The sequence below is a fragment of the Linepithema humile genome, chromosome 7, assembly GCF_040581485.1.
Source record: "Linepithema humile isolate Giens D197 chromosome 7, Lhum_UNIL_v1.0, whole genome shotgun sequence".
NCBI lineage: Eukaryota > Metazoa > Arthropoda > Insecta > Hymenoptera > Formicidae > Linepithema > Linepithema humile.
The window spans coordinates 4,431,047-4,457,949 of NC_090134.1; the positions used below are offsets into that span (position 1 = coordinate 4,431,047).

The following is a 26,903-nucleotide window of genomic DNA, read 5'->3' on the forward strand; positions in this document are numbered from 1 at the left end:
CTGACAGCCCCCTTCGCTCTTCTTTATCGGGACTCTCTCCTTACAGCCGGTTGGTTTCGGCGTACACGTATACGTTTCCGGGATCATTTGCTCCCGTCTTCGCGTTCGTGCGGCGAGTAAATTTTATTATTGTTCTCTTATAAAGTGACTTTTATCCACTGCGAAATGAATCTTGTTGAACGAATGGGAATAAATGTGAAAAATGAAGAGACGGGAATCGATATCGTGTTACACGCAAACGTCAGTGTGATATTAATAATTATGATAATCTTTCTCCTATCCTGTGTTTGCAAGATTTTAGACGAATTATATTTTGACTTTCTGATTTAGAGAAATTATAATATCAACTCTGTATTTTTAACTCCATTGAATCGATGTCTTTTGAAAAATATTAGTAAAAGAATAGAATGTAGGTGTAAATATTTATGTTTGCAAGATGAGATATTTTTCATATATGTTTAAAAATATAAAATTAGGAAAATATACTTTTAATTTAGTTGTATAAAACTTTTAACGAGTGCGAAACGTCAATACTTAAGAAAATTATTCAGATTATTTTCAAAATGTTTTCTTTACATCTGTTTTTAAGTCAACATTGTTAAAAGAATCTGACGTTTAAAACGTTTCCGATTTGTTTTTATTTTTAAAACAACAATTTATTTTCTCGCAGCCCAGAGATTACTATATTTCCGCATAACATGTAGATAAAACACGACAAAGGAATAGCATAATTATGGGAAGATTAGGCAAGTCAAGATGACGATGGACAGTGTTGCATTTCTAAACACAGGCCGGAGCGCGCTCGTACGAGCGGCTGTTTTCGGGGGTGGCAGAGCAAAGGGGACTCTTAAAATACTCCAAGAGCTTCTAAATCATGGAGGCTTAGTCGCCGTCGTGCGAGCAGGGATTACCTACCTTACTTCAAAGTGCCCTGCAGGTGCAGGCTCTCTGTTTCGAATCCTCTTCCACGACAGAACGTTGAATCATGACGCGTCAGTGGCACTTAACGATACCGTTTCGTGCATGCTCGTCGAATGCGCATTCTTTTTAATCCTGATAGTCGTCTTTCCTTCCTCTGTCGCCATTGGGAGTACTACGAAACTCGTGCCATGGAATTCTGATTTAACATTCGGTATGCGAATTTAAAATATTTTAAGAACGAAACGTCGAGATATTTGAATCAGGTTTACAAGCAATAAGGTTAATAAAAAAACACTCTAAAAACTGCTCGCAATTTATATCTGAAAGCAATAATTTAATTCGATCTGTTTGAACCAGCTTATCCCCTCCCCCCCTCTCCCCCAAGTTTTAAGACCGCTCCTTCTTTAAGCACCAGCAAATTTAGACGCGTGCTTATTTCCGTGAATTTCTTATAACAACGCTCTGCGGTCTCACCGGAGGTATCGCCGGGTGAGTCAGAATATTTGGAAGCGCGCGGCTAACGATTACCATAAGAATTAAATGCGGGTAGAAATGCGGAGCGGTTCTCTCCCCGACGAGCCAACGTCATTTCATTTTCGCGGCAAACGAAGCCGAGGAAGAATTCTCCCAATTCTCTAAGCCCCCGCCCTAAGCCCTCAATTTCACTAGAGTAAAAGCTCAACGGGAAGCGTGATAAAATGGCTTCTTATTCCCGCGTTTATATTCAATCTCGACGCCGACGCCGCAGCCACAAAGGGCTCCATTTGAAACACGTTAGTCGATGCCGTATATGCCGGATAGACACACACATACACAATGGGGCAGGAGAGAATCGCGGTGATGCATTATGTAGCACCTCACTGATCCTTATATGCATCTATGCATGGGCTCCGCGACGCACCAACTTTATAGGCGTGCTGTACCAACACTTACCAGCGATCCGAACCGTTAACGTAACCGCAGACGCACTCTGACAATATATATTTAGTACACCTGGAAAAAAATCTTTTCGATAATCGCCGTTTTTCGTACTCTTTGAAAGGATATCGACTGTAAAAATGTTTGTGAACTCGCATATATTCTCGAAGAGACGAAATATATTCTCCACAATTTAATTCCTTAATTATTATAAAATACAATTATTGAAAAGAGTAACTTTTTTAACTTTCCGAGGCTTTAAAATAATTAAAGATTTTTATTGCATTTTTTTTTTGACTCTGATCTTTTATTATTATGCATTTTGTGATTGTAACTATTTGATTGTTATATTGCTGTTATCTATTTACACAGTTTGAATTTAATAATGTAAAAGAACTATTTTTTACAGGTGGAGCATCGTGTCGTATTCATTTAATCACTCGAGGTATCGAGCCGCTCGAGAGTTTCGTTGAAAGAAAATGCGAGCACAATTCGATTTTATGGCAACGTGCACACGTAAGTACTACATTTCGCACTCTAACTGATTGCATGCAAAGACAATCGGCTTTGCCAAATGGACCGTTCGATGTCAAGTCCAGATGTTACAACAATTGGACGAATAAATAATTCGCTAAAATGCCAATTGATCAGAAAGAAATATTTTCTACTTTAAATTATAATTATACTCTTACGTGTTCATTTATGAATATCATTTGTCTGCCTGCATGTCGTGATAAAGTTGATTAGAAGTTATATAATATATATTGCATAGTAATAAAGTTGTTTTTAAAATAGAAAGATATGATAGAAAAAAATGTCAAATATAAAAAAATTTTTGTTATTTTCAATATAAAATTTGTACAAAAGAAAAGTTTCCAAAATCGAATAATGATTTTATAACAAAGATTAATCATAATTTTGTTGTGATTCTTTTGGACATAAAACATTTTTGTATCTAATGGGTTTCCGAGCCAGTTGGAGTAACTTTGAAAGTATCTTGAATATCACGAACGGTTCATTTGACTCGAGTCAGCGGCATCACCTGCGGTAGCTCGCGTACGAGCGATAAATAACACGGCATCGGAGATCCACTCTGTATGATATATACGAGATATAGTAGGGTGCAATAGTTTGCATAAAAGATCGTGGCGTGTTTAGAGAAGCGGAAGAAACATCGCCCAGAAATTGCTGCATTCAAAGTCAAACATTTTAATTGATGCTCGGTGACGTTTAAACCACGGCAGAATCACGGATATATTTTAAATTATTTGAGCGTTGAATCACTTACTTCGTTAAACGAAAACGAAAGTGAATTGCTCGCAATTTTAAGAGTCTATTCAATGCTGAAACGAACGTTAAAGATTAGAAGTCGTTAATTTTTTTTTATCAGCGTTTACATCACCTGTTATCCTACCGACATTACTGACCTTGACTACACGAGTTGACGACACGAGATAATAACGGCGAAGGTGCGGAGTTCACACTAACCCGCCAAATACGTTGGTTACGCCAATGCGTAAGAACGACGATAAGGTCGCAGTGTGATGTTGGCGCAGATACGCGGACCCGGTATCTTTATTACCTCTCGCGAGACATGTTGCTCAAGTTAATGTTAATTGCCATTTTATCTTACTCAGACGCCTGATATTTTGAGCGCGTGATCTTCGCAAACTTTACAGCGCGGAAACGAGAGAGGTGACGAGCCTCGTAAAAAGCGCTCGTTTCAACTAATAACCAAGACGCATCGACGTTAATCCTTGAGAGTAATTATAAAAATAATTATCACAAGCATATCAGGATCGTAAAAATATTATTGCCAGATATTCTTACCTTAAACGTGTTCTTGCTTTTACAGAAGCAACTTTGCACTTTTATGTTTATGTGACTGTATGGCTCGTATGTTCAGTAATATCGTATATAACTGTCGCGCTTTAAGAAAGCCATCGGCTTTATTACAATTCCATGAATAATAACATTTGAAAGGAAACGCATTAATTATATTAATTACCTTGATTATTATTTGTTTAATTATTAATCAATATGATGTGACACGATGACCGTAATTCGGTTTTATTTATAATTGTGAACGTCACGTCGAATTGTGCGGATATTAATCTGACGCCGATAGGTCGTCGCAAGCCCGGCGTAACTTCGTAATCGCAGGGGTTACGGCGGGCCGCGGGAATTACGGCAGCGTACCAATCCGCAATATTTGTCTGCCCGAATCGAACGTATCGTACGTACGGTCTTGGCGCAGGGGAAAAGATCGCGTCGCCCATGGGAGAGCGAGCGCGCCGTAAGTAAGAACAACATATTCACGGGACTGTATCGGATTTTATTCCGCGGGTAAATCCTCGAATCTCAGCGGGCCCGTGTCTCCGTCTTTGCGTCTTTCACTCCCCCCCCTCTCGCGATTCGTCCCGTCGTGATGGTCCTTAACCCTCCGCCTTTACCTTCCCTCGTGTCGCCCGCGCGCTTTCACTCCGCGGAAAGAAGTTTCGGGAGTTACGGCGACTGCTCGTAAGCCGACGGAGACGATGACAGTCCCGGCACGTCTTTTTACCGGCGAAGGTCATTTCGCTGGGAAAACGTGGGTTGCGGCCCACCCTAGCCTACTTCGTTCCATCTCTTTGCATCCCCCGCCCTTCCTTGTCTCTCGTTTTCCTGCCACGTCTCGCCGAAGCTCGTCCGTATTCAAATGTTCGGTCGGGGATGCACGGAGGCGGACGAGAACCGAATTACCTGCCCTGAATTGGAGACCGGCGAAAAGGCGGAGGAAGAATCGTTGTTACAGAGCGAGAAGAAAGTAGGACGTCTGGTAAAAAGAAGGCTTTGCTTTTTATTTATTTTTGCGGTATATAGTGTCATACGGTTAAAAATATTATCCAATTACGAGATTCGTGTTGCGTTTAATAATTTTAATGTACGAGATAAAGTAGTATTTTTTTTCAAAGCAACATCCAAATGGAATAGGATTTAAGCATATATGAAAGAAAATATTTTTCCAGTCTTTCTATTAATATGTTATTAAATATTAAACAAGCAGGGAAAGAGAGAGAGAGAGAGAGAGAGAGAGAGAAAGGGAATCTTTTTGAAATTTCCTGGAAATCTCACAAATGATGTAGCAAGGTTTTAAAAGTATTCATCACAGTCGGAGGTTTTTGAGGAAAGAGTGTCGTGCGCCGTGTACGAGTGATAAGATTACGGAAGAAGATAAGTTGCGGAAAGATAAAACGCTCTTTGTACATTGGACTTATAATTAAGAGGAATTTTAAGCAGCGTGATAAAATCTTACCGAGATCTCAAAAAAAAAAAAAAATATCGATAATTTTGCATTCACGGTTATAAATAAAATTGAATCACGCCCGTTGTGTGTCATATAAATGAACAAATAATAATTAATGTGATTAATACAGTTCGCCGTATGTGATTAAAACAGTAACATGTTAGTTTTCGAACGCTATTACTCACCGAATCGTAATAAAGCCGATGGCTTTCTTAAAGCGCGACTGTCATATACGCATAATGGGGAACATACGGGGCCGTGCAGCATCTTATAACTGCTGCGCCATTAACGGCGCCACGATCATTGTAATATACGTTTAGTTTAGTTTAGCGCCCGAGGGTGGCTGCGAACGACCAACCCCTCGCGTGCCAGCCGAGGGTGCATAATTTATCGCCGCGTCCCGACCACCGTAATGCAATACGTTATACGCTCGGCATGCATGTGGACTCCGCGTAGGTTATCGATGTTCCCTCAATGTCCGAGGGGCATAACTAACTACCTATAAATAGCACGATCATGTATCGGCATTCATTGCCCATCTCTCCCCGTTCCGATCGCCTTCTATTCCGTAGCACAGCGCAGTATCATCGCGTATACACCAACCATATCGTCTTTCCTATCATTTTTCTTTTTTAGTTCAAGCAATCGTAGGATTTGAGAGTAAAGAGTTAAATGAAGAGATGAAACTTAAAATCGTGAAAAATTGTCATATCGTAAACTTGCTGAAACAAAAATTGCAATCTTATCGACGAGTGCGCGCGGGTAGGAGATACAGTTCCGAGATGCTTTGCTTTAGAATAGAATTGGTTTTTATTGTGACTAGATTACAAACGGGGCCTTTTACGGCGCTCAATATCGCCCAGTAGGAACGTTTACACGTAGTGAGTGAGGTGACAAACGGGAATGAAGAACATTCTGCGTGAACATTACGGATTCACTCACCGCAGGGACTGGGATATGTGATTACGACGAACATTTGTACGACATTGGGATTCATACAAAATAACGGTCGTTTCTTACGCCTATCTTACGTGACTATGTCTCGATCTCCACAGCGATCGGCCGCTCGGCTTCCGAAGTCGATCGATTCGCGTCGTGTCGTCGTCGTTTCACCCCGTCAAAATTCTCCTCCGACGCACCACCACACTCCCCCGTTATATATAATAATTTATACAATTATTCGTGGCCTCAATGCGCGGCATAATCACTATACATATGCAATATTTTTTGGGTTTAACTTTGGTTTTGTTTCCTCACAATGTGTGGTCTAAATAATAAGCTACTTATAAAAATAGGACATTTCGTTGGTTACATTAACGCTTCTCTAGTTACATAATCAAGGGATATACGTATAAGTTAAACGCTGTCGTGTTAGAACGATAAAAATACGAAGAGGAAGAGGAATCGACGGACTTCAAAAATCCAATTGCACGCGCCGCGCGAGGATACTTGTGAATATTATTTTAATAATTATTCGACGATACACTAAGTCATATTTATAACGTACGCTTAATCGGTAGGGTGTGCGCTCCTTGCTCCATACTGTACAATGCATAATTCGTTACGTACAGCCTACAAGATTTTGGTATTTTTGCTGAATAATCGTTATTATCGTCATTACAATGTAACAATTTTTTGGTATACAGTTACGCCACGCATAAAGAGCTGGCGTTCTACTATACATGTATCTACAGAATAGTGAGTACGTGTTTCGCGATGGATCTTTATCAGCGCCGTTTTCCCTACAAATTAACCCCCCAATTTTTCTTGTCGTAGCAAAAAAAAAAGATTCTTACAGCATGCATCGTATACAATTAGCATATTCATACGACTCGAGACGATATATTTCTTTTCATTTCTTCCGAAATTCTTGCGAAATAATATCACGCAATGTATATACAGCACACCGTGAATAATGAATATAATATTTGCCAGATTTAAAATATTTGAAAGAAAATTGAAGAAAGTGGGGGTTAAATATATTTTTCATCGCGCGGTGAAAGTTTAATATTTGTACTCCATCAACTTTTTACCTGTCTTCAGGAATTTCCGTGAATCTATCCAACTCGTAGTTTGCCGAACGCGTTCGTAGTGTGTTATATCATATTTACAACGTAAGCAAGTATTTTCGACTTCAAATTCTGTCATCATTGTTAGCCGCTGTAACAGACACTGATTCCTCACCGTAGTTTTCGTCTTAAATTTTCGCGAAAAACCCAATATCAAAGATTATCAAAATAAAAAATAAATACTTTGAATTCCGCGACACAAAATTTGCATTTCCGATTCAATCCAACATTAATTAATATATTGAACATAATTTTGTGTCCTTAATTTTATAAAGATATATGCACGAAATTCTTTTGGCTCTTACATACTTTTTAAAAAAAAAGTAATTTTCAATAAATATATAAATGTGTTATTCCAGCGCCACATTTGCTTAAATATGAAATATTCAATTCGTTCTAACAGAACGAAATAAGATCTCGTAACGAGATGAGGAATCAGGATACGATATACGGTATTTCGATAAAATTTCGGTATACGGTACGGTATTTCGACAATATTCTACCTCAATCGTCATCCCGTGGCAAAGACAGCGTTTGCGAGCCGGACGCGATCGGCGGTGTCGTCCAACAGTCGAACAACGACGGCCAGTAGCTTGTAGCACTGGTCGCGTGCTGCCAGTAGCCAGTCAATCCTGTACCACCCGCGGTAGCCGCGCCTGGTCCGCCCACGCCGATACCGACTCCCACGCCGATGCCACCGGCGGCAGCCATCACCTGTTCAGGATTCACCATGCTGCTCGCCTCGATAACACCCCGCTCGTCCACTTCCATCTTCTGGTCCGTCGCGGCCCCGTCTTCGTCATACATGAGATAGTGCGGGTGCGAAGTCGTCGACGAAGGCGTCGACGACAGCGTCGGTGAGGCGGCGGACCTAGGCCTGGGTCACTCTTGCGACCTGAGCTGATTGTCGCTCGGCTGACCGGACACCGTGGTCGCCACTTGATTACTGCCGCTGCCGTTGAGGGAACTCCCGGAATTTGGATTCGCTACGCTGTGATGATGGGGGCTAGAGGTAGCCCCCGCGTCGCCTCAGACCTGAGCTCTGGCGGTGGCGTTGGCGTGCGCCTCGGGGCCGCCCGGAGAATGAGGATTCGCACCAGCTGCTGTTGTTAGCGCGTACTGACAGGCGCTTAGACTGCCGCCGCCGCCGCCGCCGCCGCCGCCACCGCCGCCGCCGACGGACGATGCCCTCGAGCTGACGGGACTTATACTGCCGGCCGTGGTGCCGCCGGTGGTGCCGCCCGCGCCGAACGAACCACCGCCGCCGCCGTAACCGCTGCTGTGCTGCTTCGCCTTCATTCTTAGCGAGGCGATGCTGCTCGACGTCATCACCGTGCAAGTCTCCGGCGACCGATGATGCGGCGTGTAGACCGGCGGTCCGTACGGATGATGCGGCGCCGCCGGCGCGGCATACGGACACGCCGCGCCGGACGCGGCGACCGGCGAACTCGCGACACCCAGACCGGAACCCATCCCCGGCAACATGGACGTAGCCGCCTGACCGACCGACACCGACATTCCGCCCACGTGACTCCCCGCGACCGACGTCGCCGCGGCGTTGAAAGGATTCACCGGACTGACCTGCGCGTGATGATGATGGTGCGACGCCGCAGGCACCACCGAGCCCAACGTGTTCATCCAGGGGAAGCTCTTGCCGCTTAACGGCGATGGCACCTTGGCCGCCCAATTGTTGTACGTGCTGTATGAGCTGTAAAGAGTGTCCGGATCCGGGAACGGCTGGGCGATGAAGCCGTTCAGGCTGGCTGTACTGAAGCCGGTTTTGAAATCCGCCGCGGCCTGCGCGGCGGCATTCATCGCGTTACGCTCCTTCTTTCGCCATTTCGCTCTTCTGTTCTTAAACCAGACCTAGAAGCAGAAGAACGGCGCGTTGCGAGAAATATGTTTATTAATTGCAATATAAAATATGATTTGAAAAATTTAATACATATAGATGAGATTCGATCGCCTTTGCTTCGACAATACTTTATCTTCAGCTTCTAAAGCTGCGTGTAAGCAGTATTTTAAAAATTCTACGGTTCTTGAGATAGATTGGCGTTACCCTCCGTTTCTCCGGATTTCATTATTAATGTAAATCGAGAACGGAGAAAAAGATGGAAAAAGATACAACAACGTGCACTGTTTCCCGCCAGATTTCGCGAGCGTTCGTACATCACGGGTTATTAGTTACGAACGCAACGAAGAAAGCAACGGCGGCGCTTTCGTTCGCGGTAGACGGTAGGCGAGTTCCGAGACAAATAGCAAGAAAACCCCGGCGAGCTCCTCCATCCTGAAATATGACGGCGTTAATTCAAGGCGGCCCTTCTCCCGCGCTCGATACTACGGCGTACCTCGTCAGCCTTTTCCTCCCTTCTCCCATCTCTTCGCTCGCCCTTTAACTCAAACCCACCCACGGTCTCCGTCGTTTCTCTTTCTCGACGACGCCCGCCGTCGTCTCCGCTCGCCCCCAACAATTATACGGGTGGTTGCGCTCAGATACACGTCGCTCTTGCGTAACTGTAAGGCGAGGGGGCGGGAAAATGCGACATACGGAGGGTCGTGGAGTAAGTATTCGGCAAAGGGATGGTTGGGAAGGAAGGTAGAAACGTAGGAAAGCAGGAGCGTAGGATGGTGTCTAGGGTGAAGCAACGAAAGCTGAAGGAGGTCGGGAGAATACTCCGTAAGATGGATGGCTCTACGATCACGCCGTGGAAACGCTAAGAGGCGCGACGAGTCATTGAAAGTGGGGGGATGGACGACTAGCTAATGAAGAATAATGTCCTTTCCTCTCGACGATTATTCTCGAAACGTCGCGTAACAGCTCGAATTTATTAGTGCCCTTAATTGTGTAACTAAGCGAAATAATTTCAACAAAATAATAATAGCAAATAATTGTGTAAAAAGAATGATTGAGATTTTAGTTTAAAATCTCGTCAATTGATTTACGCTGATTTCAATTTACTATTTATTGTGAATTTTCTAATCACTTGTTGAAAACGATTAATCTTGTCAGTTTATCAGTATTATATTTCCCTCTGTTGTCACAATTGTTGATATTACGATATCGGTATGTAATTATAAAGCATTGTATTGCATTTTTATCGCGAGAAATAGTTTATCTTCGATCCGAAGTCGCGGAAGATTTACGTATAGACGTGTATTTTTTTTTCTCGCGTCGGTAAGCCGCACGAGGAACATCATTGAATTTTACGAAGCGCACTGGTAGCCGCGACATCATGGGCGACGGTAAGCCAGGAGGGAGTAAACTCGATAGGACAGAATGGTACTGGTACGGCGGGCGAAAGATGCCGCGACTCGAGAATCAATAAACTCTCTCGCGCAAAGGCGTACCGTGTACACACAAGGTGCCGCGCCCATAAAGTTTAACAGCGCCGCGGAATCTCGACCGACGCCACGTGAAACAGCTAGGAGGATCCTGTAATATCCCTGATTCATAAAGTCGTAGGTTTGACGAATTGTTTGCTCGAATCCCGAGCGGAAATTGTCGCTTGACCGACTGGATTAACTGAATGATCTGTGAATCGTGAGAGGAAAATCGCCCGTGCCATTTAAATGTGCCAGCGACGCGTGTTGTATTTCGATAATAATTTATGATACAATTAATTAATCGGTACATTATGTTAATCTCATTAATAATCATTCCCAATCGAATTTGATGAATATCCACAAAATAAGCAACGAACCATAGTACATAAAATCTCTCCTGAAATTATCGCGATTATTTTTTAATAGACTAAAAATGGGGCAAAATTAAAGCACATCTGTGCGTCAGAAGTTTTCGGTTCTTCCGGCGATCAATCGTATACGTTTGAAACCGGGGAGCAGCACGTCGAACGATTCTCAGACAGTGTCGAAAACGTCGAACGGTCTCGAAGGCGGTCCGGTAGACGCGATAAATCGAATCCACTGTTTTCCGCCTGGCAACCAGCTCGGAGAACAATGGCTCCGTCACGTCATTCGGGCAATAAAACCTCATCAAATCACGACCCCTCGCCACCGTGTAAGCCTCCGTCCGTTCACTCGCTCGCGCGCGCGCACGCTTTCGCTCGGCTCAATCTACGAAAGCTTATATAAATGTAATGAGACCGTGACCGGGGGTGCCTCATCAATCACACCCCCTACGCTCCCCCCCCTCGCTCTGTCCCATCTCATTCGCCGGCGTCGCTCTTCCCTACGGTCGTCTTCCGCGCCGCACATACGTCTACGTGCTACATAGACACCCTCGAACACCGCACCGGCCCGTCCGCGGTAATCCCGTGACTTAACATCGGGCTCCGGGCTCTCCGGGTAACCGCGATTTGTTCCATTGCGCTCAGAAGTTGCGCGCCACGCCGCGCCGTTAGTTCCTCGGTCAAGAGAGTCTTACAACCTGGTCTTACTGGAGCCCGACCTCTTGAGTAAGGCCTATTTAAACGGAACGGTTTCCAAACGATATCCTATCGGACTGCGGCGTCATTTTATGATCCTAATTTATAGCATTATATTTTTGCGAATGAATATAATTAAATTCGCAAAATTTTAAATTGCTATTTTTAACAAAATTTTTGATGCATACGATTTGAATTTTATATCCCGCAACATGATAAACTTTATATAAAATTTGTTAAACTTATCAGATTAATATGAAAGATTTTTTAAATTTATTACGATAAAAAGAGTATAGTGTTTTTATTCATGATATTCTTCTATTACTTATGCTTTGAAAAATAGTATACGTGTATAAACAGATTTTATTAAAAAAATTTGCGGGCTCTGCCTTGACTACGTAATGTTCTTGAGGGATTACAACGCATTTCACAAAATTTTAATTTGAAAAAAAAACGACATAAGATGAACATTGCTTTCCAACTCCTATCTGTAAAATATTTCTTCCCGAATAAATCAGTCATCGACTTTTTAGCTTAGACTTTCTTCGTGTAGATTGGATATTATTCAATCGCCGCAGAAATAAACAGAAACCATGTAGCACGAAGCATTTTGCGCGAAAAATCCGATGCTTTTATCTATTTCAGTAAATCGATTTATACTTTAGAGAAACGATAATGGCAAAGTCGCAAAAAATATTTATTATTTGCGGATGTATACATAGATTCATGTTGATAAGCCTCATGATTGATTATATTCATGAACTATGATAGGAATTTGAAAATAGCATTCTTGAAAATACAAATTTCTCGACATTATTTCAATTTGCATTGATTGGAACATTGTTGCAAATTGAAAGAAATTTCGAAATACGATTGCAGCAAGTAAAACACGTAAAGTATAAATCTCTCGACGCGGCGCGAAAACGTAGTTTCTTTACGTTTTTGTGCGTCTAGATTAACGATCTCACCCATTTTCCGTGTGAATGTTCCGCGTGAATTCGTGTGAGCTCGTGTCGTTCACGAGATGAAGAAGGAAGAAAGAGAGAGAAACGCCGAAGGACGAGCCGAAGGAGGAGGCTGTGGGAGGCGATAGAAGGGAGAGGAACCTGACATTCGTGGGGTGGAAGTGGTGATGGTGGTCGCGTCGGAGGGGAAACCCGAGGGGGCGTCTGAGGGAAGGTTAGTCGTGGATGTAGAGGGACAGAGATACAGGGAGCGAAAGAGAGTGAGAGAGAAAGGGAGACGCATGGACGAGGAAACGGAGGTAGAGGTGGAGGAGGATAATATTGATCCCCTCGTAGCCCCGCCCCTCCTCGCCCAGCCGACGCCATCATTATATTATCCACCATCCCTCCGTCTCCGTTTTCCGACGTATGCGCACACCTACGATCTCTTGGAACTCGCGAAACTGTCCCGGCTATGCACGCGTGTTGTCCTGTGCTTCCGAAGAGGGACTTTCGAAAAAGGGGAAAAGCATGAAGGCTGCGTTCGTCGTCTCCGAGTTCCTCGGACAATCCCGCTCGTCACCGCATTATTTCCTTTAACCTCCCTCCTTTTCTACCCTCTGCGCTGCTCCTACATCTTCTTGCGTCGGGGAGAAAAGGATGGAGAATGACTCGAGGAGGAGCGTTGCCGTGGCCACGGAGGATTCGTGGCAGGTTTCCCGAAAATCTTGCGAGGACCAGCGCGCGTGCGAAGCGCCACTTCATTAAAAATAAATTCCGTGAAGGAGCCGACGGATATCCGGGGGCTTCGCGAGGATTTGACGCCGCAGACTCGCTTTCTCATTCTTTCTCGCTCTATCTCTCTTCGTCTCTCGCTCGTCCTTCCTTTACCTCCCTCTCTACATACGCTCGCCTATCCATAATTCGACGCACCTTTCTCGTTTGTCTCGTGAACATTTTCCCAATGTTCTCCATTTCTTTCTTCCACTTTCATTGTATTATGAGTTAGGTGCGTACTTTAACTCTTTCTTGCTCAGCAGTATTTTTCTCGAATTTTTTGCACTTTTACGCTGCTGCTCTTACAAAGACAATAATTGAACATTTCAACTTCACAGATAATTACTAATTACAGATTAATCCTAAATATTGTTAAGGAAGAAATTGCATATTCCAAAATTGATTCAAAAAATTATATTGGGAAATTGAAAATTTATAAAACTTTGTTTTATCTCTTGATTAACAATTGTATATAAAAAATTCAATAGAAATCGATATTTTGAAATTTTTAATGTTTAACGTGTCAATTCATGATAGATCGTCATTTCCTTATTTTCCAAAATTTAACAATTTGTGTTTATGTATCGTGACACATGTGTCACATATCATATTATTGATATTATCGGAGACATGCATTATTAACATCGTTAGCATTTCTCATCCAAGCAGCTTTTATTCCATCACTTTACTTGACCGTCATCGCGCTGTGTTTCACATTATAAAGATCGCAATTATCAGAATTATGAAAAGTATATACGACTGCCGCGATGAATAAACAGGCACGACGTCGGTGGTTGTGAGCCGAAAACACGACGGCGACGGCGCGACGCCACTTCGTTAAAAGTAAATTCCGTGAAGTATACCGCCGGATATCCGGGGCTTCGCGGGGATTTGATGGTGGCGCGAAGGTGGAAACCTTTTGTCTGTCGGGAATAAGCGGTTCGCCACTCGTAACTTTGAACTACTCTTACATCTCTTTGCGAAAGCTCTCGCGACATCGTCCGCGATTTATAACAACATCCGCTTTTCCTCGCGCGAGCTCCGTCTCTCTTTCTCTCGGGACGGAAGAGAAATTCATTGCGCGACTAATTTCCATCGATATCCTTGAGCTCCCCCGCTTGAGCTCCCCGTTTCCGATTAATTTCTTCCCAGTTGCGCGATATTGTCGTAATTTTTAAGTGTTTTGTTACGCGAAAGAATAAATACGTTCGGTATACGAAGAAGGCAGCTGCTCGCTTATGGCAAGCTCACTTACCGCGACCATCATGGCCGCCAGGATGAATTCTCCTTCCCTTTCTTTCTCCTCTTTCTCCTATCTCTTCTCTCTCGCTTTCTCTCTATCTCGCGGTATCTTTTTCTACCCTAACTTTGACCCTTTTTTTTTCTCTCGGCGTGAACAGATCTCTCTCTTTCTCTCTCTCTCTCTCTCTCTCTTCCTCTTTCTCTGTCGCTTTCACATACACCCTCACACGTGTTCGGTCGCTTTCTCGCACGCGAAATACACTCTCTCTGTCTTCTGGTCGTTCCTCCCTCCTCTCGTCCTCCTCTTTGCCTCCTGCAACCTCCCACACCCGGTCGCAGTCTAAGGTTCCAACAGTGGCGTCTCCATAAATCTCGCTATAACGTCGAGATGGATCAGCGAGAATGGCCACGTCCGACATAGAGGAAACGGTACATGTTTGAGTTTGTATCGTTGCATATGTGCAGTGCATACGTGGTATGTGCGCACGCGTGTATGTTCGGGGGATAGGTACGGATGCGACTCGGGTCGGTGAACACGCGACGGGCAAACCATCGGCCATCGGGAGTGGATACGAAGAAAATTCGTCACGTTCACGACAACGCCAAATCCCGTTTATATCAACAACTTGGAATCAGAACAGTCGATGTTGTACCGCAGTGGAGAAGAAGGAAATATTACATACTTGCATGCAGCACATTTCTCATTTTATGTCTATAAAGCCGGTACATCATTGACAGTTTTAATTTCAATCTATACAAATGTTCAAAATATTGAGAAATATGTACAGTCAGTTGTCAATAATTCTGATGGGAAAATAAGCGAGAAAGTCTTAACAAGTATAAGTCCAAAAAAAGATGTTCTAGAATTGATAGTTTAGAATTTGAGGACTGAGAATAGAGATTTTTTGAAGGGTTGCGTTGCGGGATTTACGTCTGAAAAATTCTTGCTTTTAGATTACTTATGATTTATTCGTGCATTTTATTTTGTGTTTTACAGTATCTACGCAGATTGGAAGGATACGGCCGACGGAAACGAGAAATCGTTCGTACTAAAGCACCGCGGAGGGCGGCGCTGAACGATACAAACGGCGTACGAGCCGGCGCGCACGACGCGGAATGGGAAGCTGGGCTTTCTCTGTCTCTTCCTCTCTCTCTCTCTCTCTTTCTCTCTCGCACAGGGTGAGTAGTTTTATGGATTTTTTTTTATCGTTGTGCTGGTGGACCGTAACAGCTGCAGCCGGTGGGATTCGGATATTCAATGTCGGCGTACCTGTATGGATATTAAATTAACACCCGTAAGCCGCGAGTATTAACAACTTTGCAAAAGATTATACGAGATTATGAGCTCAAGCGGAACACGTGATTTTTAATGCCACCGTCCCCGTCCCACTTGCTCTCAAGCCTCCTCCATTTCTTTGTAATTTATAAATAGTTACGGCTCATTGCCCGCGTTTACCGCCGATTCGTTTCCAGTTAAATACGCTTTTTTCCGTTTCTTCTCTTTTTTATTCGTTCAGCTACATCGGATTCTGTCAGGTAGCGAGATTCCGCGATATCGGCACAAAAGCGCTCGCGCGAATTTATTGCGAACCGTGTTTTAGTGCTTTAGGTATTACGCAACCTATTCTCTTAATTTTTCTTCGTTTATTTAAATGAGTTGAACGATAGAAAATACCAGGATAGATGCATTAGTAAATAACTATGTAGAATATATTATTACGTAGTCCAATTTCTTACAAGTATTAAATTTAAATTATATTTTTTCATATTAATGTTTTATTTTGTTGCCTACTTTTTATGTATCAATTAACATTCAAATTTCAAATATCGTCGACTTTATATGAAAAATCGAAATAATTTTGCAAGTTGTGTCTGCATATATTGTTATACCATCATAGGAAAAAAAGTACAATTATTATTTATTGGTATATCTATCCTATTCCGCTTTAAATGAATTTATGTGTCATCGTATTTTCGTATCTCGCTGCAGCGTTTACGGATAAGCAAGGTGCGCAACGATTTTATTTTGCAACATATATATCTGTTCCGAACACAACCAGGAAAATCTGTGCGAATCAAGATCACTGACCGTTAAAACCTCGAAAATATTTTTTATCGCGATAAATAATCAGCACCGGAAGAATGATTACTCGAGTAGTTATCCGAAAAATCTTTGTGGTCTCTGACTTTGACCTTGCGGGAGATATAAATACATCAAGTGTATAAGATTACGAGGAAAAATTGATACACTTGAGATTTTAACATTGTTCCGGCTGACGAAATTTTGATATACTAAATATTCAAATATATAATCATTGTCGATTCAATATTGTCTTTTCAATTTTTTTATAATTAATATAACGATACATGAAACTTGATTTAACGCATTATTTGTAACGTTTCTATAGTACCGAACTATAGTACCGAATTTTTGAAGCTTTAGAAACGTTTTACGATAGAATCGCAAAACGCATTGCGACGCTCTGTATCAAAAATACAATACCCGATGGAAGATTAACTGCCGCCGATTCGAATCCTGATTCGCCTGTAGAGTACGCGCGCTCTTTGCCATTTTTCATCTCGTTCAACGTGATATTAACTTGAAAACGGCCACTCTCGGACATTACCGTAAAGCCGATCGTATCTCCGCTTCGACCCGCTCTAAAGCCGAAGTTGGAGTAAAAGAGACTCTTTTTGCGGAATAAAAACTTACGATGCCTAACGTTAAATTGAATTTCGCTCTATTTATTGTATGTTGTATCAAACATATAAACATATTTTTACGAATCACGTTTACTAAAATCGCGTCTTAGAATAAACACTTAGATGTTTAACTATCATCTTTGGAGTGTACTCTTACCAATGCAATTTGACATTGCACTTACAATTAGCTGAATTCTATAATCTCAATATTGTTTATCCAATATGAAGACTTTAAAGCAAAATCGCATTAAATCCATAAATTATAAAATCTTTCTTAAATATGAAGCCGTATTTAAATGTATTTTATCGAATCTTATAAATTTATTTTACATTATTCTAAACGATATTATTCTATACAAAAAATTTAGAAAAGAAACATTTTATTAGATTTTTTAAAGCATTTATTACCGATTAGCCTGCACATTAAGTCAATCGATTAGTTATGACGCGAGATATAAAATCGTCCGCCATGCGGTATTGCTTGTTATATGCAAACTATTATAAGATCATTATTATATGAGCATTACTACTATTATCCACTCGTTATATGAACAGTACAATTACTATACACTAATTATATAAGCGCCTTCATTAGAATACATTTACTTTACAAATATTACTGTGATATGCTCGCTGCACGTGAGCGCTACCATTTTTCTCCGCTGGTCGTTGCTTTGTTCCGAAAATCCAAGAGAGTCACCGCGTCGGACTTTTCGCGTTCACCAGAACTTACGAGCTAGCGAATACGGACCAAAACGGTCAACCAACCAGCGAGGCAGCCAACAGCTGCCACGAATTCGACGTTAAACCCGCGTAACCGTGGAAGTGCGCGGAGACGCGCGGGAGGCGCGGTCGCGGGCCCGTTTGCATACGATGCGTCGCCGATGCAAATCGGCCCGCGCGATGTGGACGAGATACGCGGTGGGCGAGCGGGCGGACGATGCATCGCGGTGCAGCAGAGTGTGTGCAACCGGAATGCAGTCGAGCGTTGCGCAGCGCGGCCAAAGGTAATAATTGATATATAGCGATAGCATTGGCCGCTGACAGCCGCTAACCCGGCCGAATACGGATGACACCCAGTAATCCTCACTCTCATACCGGTTAGTGTCCACCTATATTCCGCGGCGTCCCATTTCCCATTCCCATAGCCTGTAAGCTCGGTTCCTCTCTCTGTTTCTCTCTCTGTTTCTCTCGGTTCTTCTCGTTCGCGCAACCCCTTCGCCCTCCGCCGAACTGAGGTATACGTATTTTGGATGTGTGTCGGTCGCGCCGCAATCAGGGGTTCAGGGGGGGTGGATGATTGCGCGGGAGAGGAAAAGAGAGACAGTGTGGGGCGCGGGTAGAGAACGAGGAGAGAGCGAGAGAGAACGAGAGAGAGAGACCTAGAGAGAAGAGAGAGAGAGAGAGAGAGAGAGAAAGAGAGAGAACAGCATTGCAACTGGAGGCTGGAGCGCAGAGCGACTCTCGTGCACCAGGCGCCGCCAGGAGGTGTGCGGTGCAACCATACTAATCCGCCGATGGATTTATGGTCTTAATCACCGGCGGATTATCTCGGACAGCCGCGCTCTGCTGCCACCGACCGAAACATACGCCTGCCTCTTTGCAGATAACTGTACCCGGCTTCGCGCTCAGCCTCTCTCTCTCTCTCGCTCTCCTCTCTCTCTTCTCTCTCTCTCTCTCTCTCTCTCTCTCTCCCCCTATTTTGTCTCGTCCTGTTCCTCTTGTCGACTGTTCGGCTGTTCTCTCTCTCTCATGCTCCTTTTCAATATGACATTTCTGCATCTTTTATCTGGTGCCAGAAATTTCTATGATATTACACATTATACTGAGTTATTTTATACGAAGAACCAAAGTAAAGCCACATCAATTAAGTGATTTGCCTTGTTCTAAGGATAGCGCGTGATAATTAAAATTACGACTGAGTATAAAACAAATTTGTGAATAGTATAATATAATACTAGTTATGGAGCCGTCACGGTTGTTGGTGCGAAATAATTTATTTTTCATATTGAAACTTATTCGTCTACATCGAGATATTAAATTGCACACCGATCTCAGCTTCGAGATACTTTTAGTATCTCTGATATTTTTTCTCGCTCTTCCTTCCTTTTTTTAAATTTCTTATTTAATTTGTACATTCTGATTCTCCGTTGTGAGATCAACGTACTTAAATATTTTCGTACACTCTAAAAGTATCTCGAATCTCAGATCGGTGTACAATTTAATGTACTCTCGATGTAGACGAATAAATTTCAATATGAAAAATAAATTATTTCGCAACAACCGCGACGGCTCCGTAGCCAGTATTATATTATATTTGATAGATTATCATACGAGCCTTCTTCTTGTAGAATTTAATTTGCAAATCTGTAAGGTACCACTATAAAATACGAAATTCTAAAATTTTCTTCGCGCCGAGCTAAGAATTTTGCTATTCGTTATAATACAATTCTACGGAGTGCGATAAAATTTCGTTAGCAATTTGTAAAAGATATTAACCATAGTCTTTCTATTTTACGAAATAGCGCAGTCTCTCTCTCTGTAATGAAATTTAAACGTAAGCATAGGCATCTCGCGCGAAGTTCAGCTTTATATCCTTTATTACGTCGAAGAATACAACTTAAACTCTGCGTTAATGAAGGTCGCGCGGTAAGACGTCATACTTGAAGCAAGCGCATGCGAGTAGAGGTTTAAAATGAAGAATGTCTCTATAACGGCGTTAGAGTTTGCGAACGAGCGGCACCGCGGCGACCGGGGATCTGCAGCGTTTTGGTACATGGCGTATAGCACCGTGGCGGGAACACCGTACCACGCTGTGTGTGGTTCTATAAATCCACCGGGGCTTACTGGCGCAAAGCCTCCCCTGCGGCCTGCGCGCGGCACTCTCACCTCTTTCCCCGTGTGACCTCCTATCTGCCCGCTCTCTTCCCCGGTGTCCACCTCTCCCCCCCCTCCCCCTGCCCCGTGACTTGTCCACGCACACTTCGTCCACGCTTTGCTGTCTCGCGACGCCGGACCATCCACCGGAACACCTCGGCCGAACCTAAGCAGGCCGCCGGGATTTCGAGAAGCATGTCCAGCCAGTTCGCTTGATCCGCTCCGAAGTCTCTCGGACTTCGACCGCGCGCGATCCGTCGTTTGTTCGCGAATCAAGTCGCGGATACGCTGCGGCGGGAGGATTTACAAAGTGCTTTCGGATTTGCGAACTTTCTAACGGTCTAGTTTCTGTAGTGTAAGCCGCCACTTCGTCGCGACGAAGCGTCTTCCTTTTGTAATCTCAGAGAGAGGCTAGTGTCCGGGGAAATATTATTAGCGTTTGTCGTGTTTTGTATCATTGCAATGATATACGGTTCAAATCAGCAAGAATGCGTTTGCGCACGAGACTTACTATTAGGTATAAATTTTTAAAACTTGGAATTCTTACGGTAGAATTTTTATTATAGATGGGCGGGCCTTTTTTCAGCAATGTCACTTTATAATAGTATAATATTGCATATTCGTATAATAATGCATGAATTATTTGATAGTTAATTTATAATATATTTTTTTATTTATTTATATGAAATAATTGAATAGAAGTTGTTAAAAAAAATTCTTGCGAAAGAAAACCTTAATTAGTTTAACATTTAAAACTTCATTATTATTTCAATCTCATAAAAATCATTTGCAGACTTTATTGATACAAGACATAGAAATATCCGCAGTCAGCGGATTGTTGTCTTTGTAATCGATACTTTTAAAGCTTCAATGCATCCATTGTGAGCGTCTGTTACTACTTTATTCTTCGCGAGCTCAAATTTTTAAACATCACTCTAATATTGCTGTTATATTTCTCACTTTCTTCAAACGATTTCCGAGAAGACAATTCTAAAGCTAATGTTTCAGAAAATAAACACAAATATTCGATCCAATTACATCGAAAAGCATCGATAAACACCGATCTAAATCATACAAATTGAATTATTAAGAAAAATTTAAATTATTTATTAGCTCTTACTAATTTATTAAATGCGTACTCTTTTCTTTATTATTTTGTCGACAAATTTGCATTAGTAAGGTAAATTATGAAACAAATTTAAACTTTGGAACAAAATCGTTCCATCGCTACTTGAATTGTCTTTTTCACGAAAACCCATTTCAAGTAAGAATGTTTGTGATCATTTAAAAGCAGAAGTTTAAGCTTAACAGTATTAATTATAATAAATTCTTACCCTGACTCGAGCTTCCGTAAGGTTCGTACAGCATGCTATCTCTTCCCTGGTTGACATGTCTGGATACCGGTTCCTCATAAACGTCATCTCCAAATTCTGGAGTTGATGCTGCGTAAAATGCGTTCTCTGTCGCCTTTGTCGTTTGTTCTTCTTCCCGTCCTTGTCGTCAGTATCATTGACTCCGACCACTCCACTGGGTGAAACAACACCACCAGCGGCACCCAATTCGTGTTTTACTTCTGGTGGTGTTCGTACACCTGAAAGTGTTAAGATATCACATCCTCGACGAAACCACTAATTGGATTTCGGATAGGACTTCATTTAAGAGTCCTTCAAAAGAACAATGTAACATCATAGAAGCAGTAAAATTACAATTGAAAATTTCAGTGAAAGATTTATGTTAGAATTTATTTGAATTTAGATCTTGAATCGTTCTTTCGTAAATGAGTAGAACACATTATAAAGTATATTCATTAATTTGATTTAATCTAGTTGTCATTAAATTTCAAATTAGTTCTATATTGTTAGAAATGTCGTCTCTCATTATGTATATTTAATTCGTCGGGCTATAACTCATTTGCATGTACGCAATCTCCGCATCTTGTGACGGAAATTTGACGAACTCGCGTAAAAAGCACATGGAGAAATTGGCGTCTCTATTGGTATTACAACGAACAAAGTGGGATCCGCGATGGGTTTGTTGTTAACCGGGAACATAAGACTCCGGGAGATATTTCAATTTGCGGGGATTTGGGCCACGGGTGTGAGTGTTCCAGCTAAGTGCCGAACAAACGTGCAAACAAACGTAAGCGACCTTTTCCGCGCCTCCTCCCACTCGCCGCTATCTACTATTCCGATGCATTCGTTCCGGAACTTCGTGTAAACGCGAGAGGATCCCACAAAACTCCTCTCCCTTCCGTGATCTAAATTTTGATTCGAACAAATACATCTCCCTTGTTACAGAATCTAAGTCGAACTTCGTAATATGTATGTGTGCTCATGGATATAGGAGATATCACGTAGCTATATCTTGTATTGTTTGTAAAAATATTATCTTCAAAATATATAAAAATCAATAATATTATTGGATGACTAATGATAAAATTATAGCAATTTAACAGCCTATGATGTAAAAATCAAAAGTTTCATGCTACAATACAAAGTATAATAATTAGTTAACTTACGATTTTTTATCTCGAAAAACAAACTACTAGGAAAATGATATTTTTGCGCTATATCGAAACGTACCTTTTCGGATATCCTGCCTGTGAGTGGTGTTTGCGCGATTCCTCGGTTGACCGGTGGAGTATCCACCGGACGGTGTCGTTGGGGTCGCACCCGGTGTACTGGGGTTGCTACCGCCGGGAGTGTGGGCACCATGACCCGTGTCGAGTCTTGCAAGACCCCCGTTGGTTTCGTCCCCGAAGTCACTCTGTGCCCAGACTGCAAAACACATCACACCCTCTTGCAATGTCGTCTAGGCGCGCGGTAATCCTTATTTATTTTCGGCTGAGGCCGCGCTCGTTAATTAGAGGATTTCTTTCTGCGTTCCGCTAAGTCATCTTCACATGATTTCGTGACATGAATGATATGCTGTTTCAAGACGAATGGTTAAGATAATCATGATTCGACGAATACTGATTCATTGTGTAAATCTCTATTGTTATGATCTAACAATTTTGATTCATTCAGAAAAAATTAATCGGCGCCTTGCTAAAATTATTATTTTTTATTTGAAATAAGTGGAAAATTTATTTATATCTACTTTTTATGTTTGCTTTAAATTTTCCACTAATGTGTTAGTAATTTGTTAAGTTAATACGCCGTTAAAAAACCTTTTAATTGCGCTCATCGCGAAATACAGCCGTTCAAAAACTTTTAGATTATTCTTTCTCATAATAACAGTACATCAAATAATTCGCGTGAATGGAATGATTAATAAACGTGTGTATCTTGCCAACTCAAATGAAAGATTATGTCTCGTTGCGGCAAAGCGTCCCTCAATCAACGACTATTTATCTACCGGCGAAGGAGCACGCGGGTAAAAAGGCAAAGAGAAGGATTTTACGTTGCTTCTTTCCACACTTTGCCCGGTGTGTATTGCGTCCGTGTGCGTGCGAAGCGACGCGGGGCGGGCTGAGAAGTTAATCGGCTCGGTCGTTTAGTTTCGCTCCGTTTAGTTATATTTGGTTTCCACGGGGGCGGTAAAGAGGAGGGACGTGGTTCACAATTAGTCGGCGCATAACTCGGGCTGATTTAGTGCCGTGGAGTCTACTACGAACCACGAAGTCGCGCGTGTCACTCTTCCTCGATATTGCCAAGTGTATGTGCGGCGCACATGTGTCGCGGCCGACGTGTACGCACGGAACAGAAGGAAATCCTCGCGATATTTCAACAGCGAAGGTTCAAGCACGTTTAAACTGATTTTTTTCCAATTAGTCAAGTCTACTGAGAGTAATGCAGTTCAACGAATAAATTATAGATCTCATCTTTTTAAGAATTTTAAAAAATTAATCTGAATAATTATTAAATATAAATGTAAATTAATCTTTTTAAGATTCTTAGAAAAAAGGAGTTATTTACTGTTGCAATCTATTGTTTTCAATTTTTAGATATGAGAGAATGTATACTTAAGATTAACAGTATTGGATAGACATATTTTAGATATCTCAAATAATACGATTGTTGTGATTAAATATTGTGTAAGTTTTATATAATCAATCTTTAATCCGATATTTTTTGTTCTATTATTTACGAGCGATTAACGATGAAATGGTAAATAGTTTAAAGAAAATTTCCTTTATGTGTCACCCGTGTTTATTTCAAGCAAAGTTGTGACGTGGTCTTGGTAGACACCTTGGTCAATATAGTTTATCACGGCGCCATTTCAGCACGTTCATGCGTTATGAGCAAGTGCGAAAAATTTTTTTGGCAACGGAAAACGTACTTGTCGGCGCGTGCAATAATTTAGCGGGCGTCTGTTTTGCGACACTAATTTACGTGTTGTTCGCGAGTTACATAGTTCGCGCGGTATAATTGAGGAAGTCGTCAAAACTGTTGACGGACATGTGCGAAGCAGTTGACAGTATCAAATCATTGGCAGATTCATTAAAGAAAGTACAACAAATATTTCGCGAACTCTATTTCGCATTCGCATCTAGGCTGACATGACTTTTTCGATCAAAAATCGCACGAGCAACATGGTCCAGAGGGCTAGCGGATTTCTCTTGGGGACATTCTGTATTTATAGCGCGGCTATAAATTCGTAGAAAGGTGCCTACGAGCGGGGAATGTGGCGAAAATCGCTACGCTGCCGTGCGAAATTGATATTGACGAATATCGCGACTTCGCGTCGCATAAATCAATCCCGCTTGGGCACCGCCACGCGATCGTGCACGCGGATTCTCGTCACGCATTCGTTATGGCCGCGTCGTGTATGTTTACACATTCATTACCGTTATTTATCGCTTTAATAACGGAGAAGCCGGTATAATTTCGGTGAGAGTTCGGATCTCGATGCAGACATGCGGAAATGATGTCTATATTTATTCGCGATGATGAGGGTAAAGTGTCTTTTTTTTTTTGTATTTTATTTTTACTTGCACTCTCTAACAGACGACTGATCTGTGTTGAATGCTAAATTATACCGATTCTGATGGCGTCATGAAGACATGTTTTCTCGCGTATACGAACGCAACTCGCGAATGCTTCTCACCCGTCGGAATTCGTGATTAATTTGCCGGCCGACGAAATGCAAGAGCGGATGAGCTGCGACGACAACGAAATTATGCAAGATGCAAAGCGCAGCGTGATTTCGATCGAGACGAAGCTTAACCATGCGTGTTATGCCATACGAAAAGCGTGGAAATGATAGCGTCGCTTGAAACATATTTGGAATTTTTTTTAAACCGCGCACAACACACCTGAGAAAACGATTGAAAGATCGATATTGGCGCATAGGTTATAAGATAATCTTCTAATCTTTAGATTGCAAACAAATCGTTTACTTAAATGATCGCTTGATCCACCAATACACGTGTAAAAGTATTACCTTACAAATAGGCATACCGAGATAAGCTCGTGTTCGAAACGAAGGTTGTTTACCAAGGTTTAGTCTCCCCGAAGAAGGACAAACGTGCCGAAATGCTGCCGCGTTATCAAATCCTTTTCAGGCAAATAAGCAAATAGTGGTTTCAAAATGGTTCACAGATTCTTACTTATTAAATTGCTAGTAATAATTTTCGGGAAGTAAATATTTTAATGCGTCGTAAACGTAAAATAAAACATTCACATTTTTTATCTTATAATTTGTATCTTTTCGGACCTTTAAAGCTAAAGTAAAATACGATGCTGACAATTTAAGGATCTTTGTTTACAAATACTGAAGGTATTTAAATATTAATATTAACCGAGGTACGTTCACCTTTCTCATTTCGATAAAGATAATGTATACCGACAAAATCTCCCACGCGCCGCTGCTTGTATATTATTTCAAGATTAGAGTTAATCACATAATCTATACTGTGAGCTGACTAACACTACTCGAACGACCTACTCACCGAGTAAAATTTATAGAGCACCAACTCTCACGCTTCAATATGTCGCGCGAATGGATACACGCATGTACAATGTTGTATCATCGATGACCGTGCTTTTATATCGTACTTTACCTTCTCGAAAACACTTTTTATAATTAGGATTGCGAGTGTTCGATATTTTCAGGTACGCGATAGTTGGTTCGAATTTGGATGGGTCGCGTTGAGTTTGGATCCTCGATTACCTAGGCAACAAATTTGGTCTCACACATTTGTAAAGAATTTGTAAAGAATATATTCGCACAACAGACATCATAAAATAAATTTCGCGCTTCTTCATGCATAAATATAAAATTATTTGTTTTCCACAGTTCTAAAGTTCCGAACTTATTGAGTAATCGAAATTCGAGGACAAAATTCAAATTTGGCGCGGCAAGTTATACGCCTTGCAAATATTTTCCATCTGATAATAATAAATAAACAATGTGTGAAACGTAACGCGATGATTTTTCAAGAGTATCGTTCCGTGGATACACTTTCTTCGTGTCTAACGCGCACGTTCCCACGAGATCCCCTGCGGAGTTCTCGGAGGCTTAAGATGTCGTATCGTTTGACGGCTGTATACTTGTCCGCCGGCGGCCACCACGGATTCGTGGCGGAGTTACCGCGGGTATGAGAGAGGATCCCGAGAGGGCGGAATGTGGTCCCCGACACTCTCCACCCCGTCCTGTCAAACATGTTCGACACCCCGATCCCTTTCGCGCGCTCGAACATTTCGTTTCTCGAAGAGAGAGAGATCATATATTGATCCCTCGACCTGAAAACGTCGAAACAATATGGACCTTTTTCCTCGCCGACGCAGTCGAAGCCTGCATTGGACCGTCTGTCAAAAATATCGCGCGAGTTTCGAAT

At 42.0% G+C, this 26,903-nt stretch overlaps 2 protein-coding genes and 1 long non-coding RNA gene across 4 annotated transcripts in view; 1 reads left to right on the plus strand and 2 right to left on the minus strand.

The window, feature by feature from the left end:
- The first annotated feature begins 923 nt into the window (after positions 1-923).
- The window catches only part of LOC137001045 (uncharacterized), a 144,799-nt gene continuing 118,819 nt past the window's right edge, over positions 924-26,903 (plus strand). The window contains exons 1-2 of the long non-coding RNA XR_010891203.1: positions 924-2,355; positions 15,540-15,721. This is a non-coding gene — a long non-coding RNA (uncharacterized lncRNA). The remainder of the gene's footprint in view (positions 2,356-15,539; positions 15,722-26,903) is intronic.
- Positions 5,912-8,004, minus strand: LOC105668200 (uncharacterized). The gene has a single exon (XM_067358996.1). The coding sequence runs from the start codon at positions 7,999-8,001 to the stop codon at positions 7,699-7,701; it is 303 nt and encodes a 100-aa protein (XP_067215097.1). The 5' UTR covers positions 8,002-8,004; the 3' UTR covers positions 5,912-7,698.
- Ptx1 (pituitary homeobox homolog Ptx1) overlaps positions 8,218-26,903 on the minus strand; it is a 29,062-nt gene continuing 10,376 nt past the window's right edge. Inside the window, exons 2-4 of one of the 2 annotated variants that reach the window (XM_067358986.1) lie at positions 22,705-22,899; positions 21,457-21,695; positions 8,218-9,060 (exon numbers count right to left, since the gene is read on the minus strand). In XM_067358986.1, coding sequence (XP_067215087.1) covers positions 8,224-9,060; positions 21,457-21,695; positions 22,705-22,899 — 1,271 coding nt within the window. In that variant the 3' untranslated portion in view covers positions 8,218-8,223. Of the gene's footprint in view, positions 9,061-21,456; positions 21,714-22,704; positions 22,900-26,903 lie in introns of both variants that reach the window. The other variant, XM_012360889.2, reaches the window with a different exon arrangement.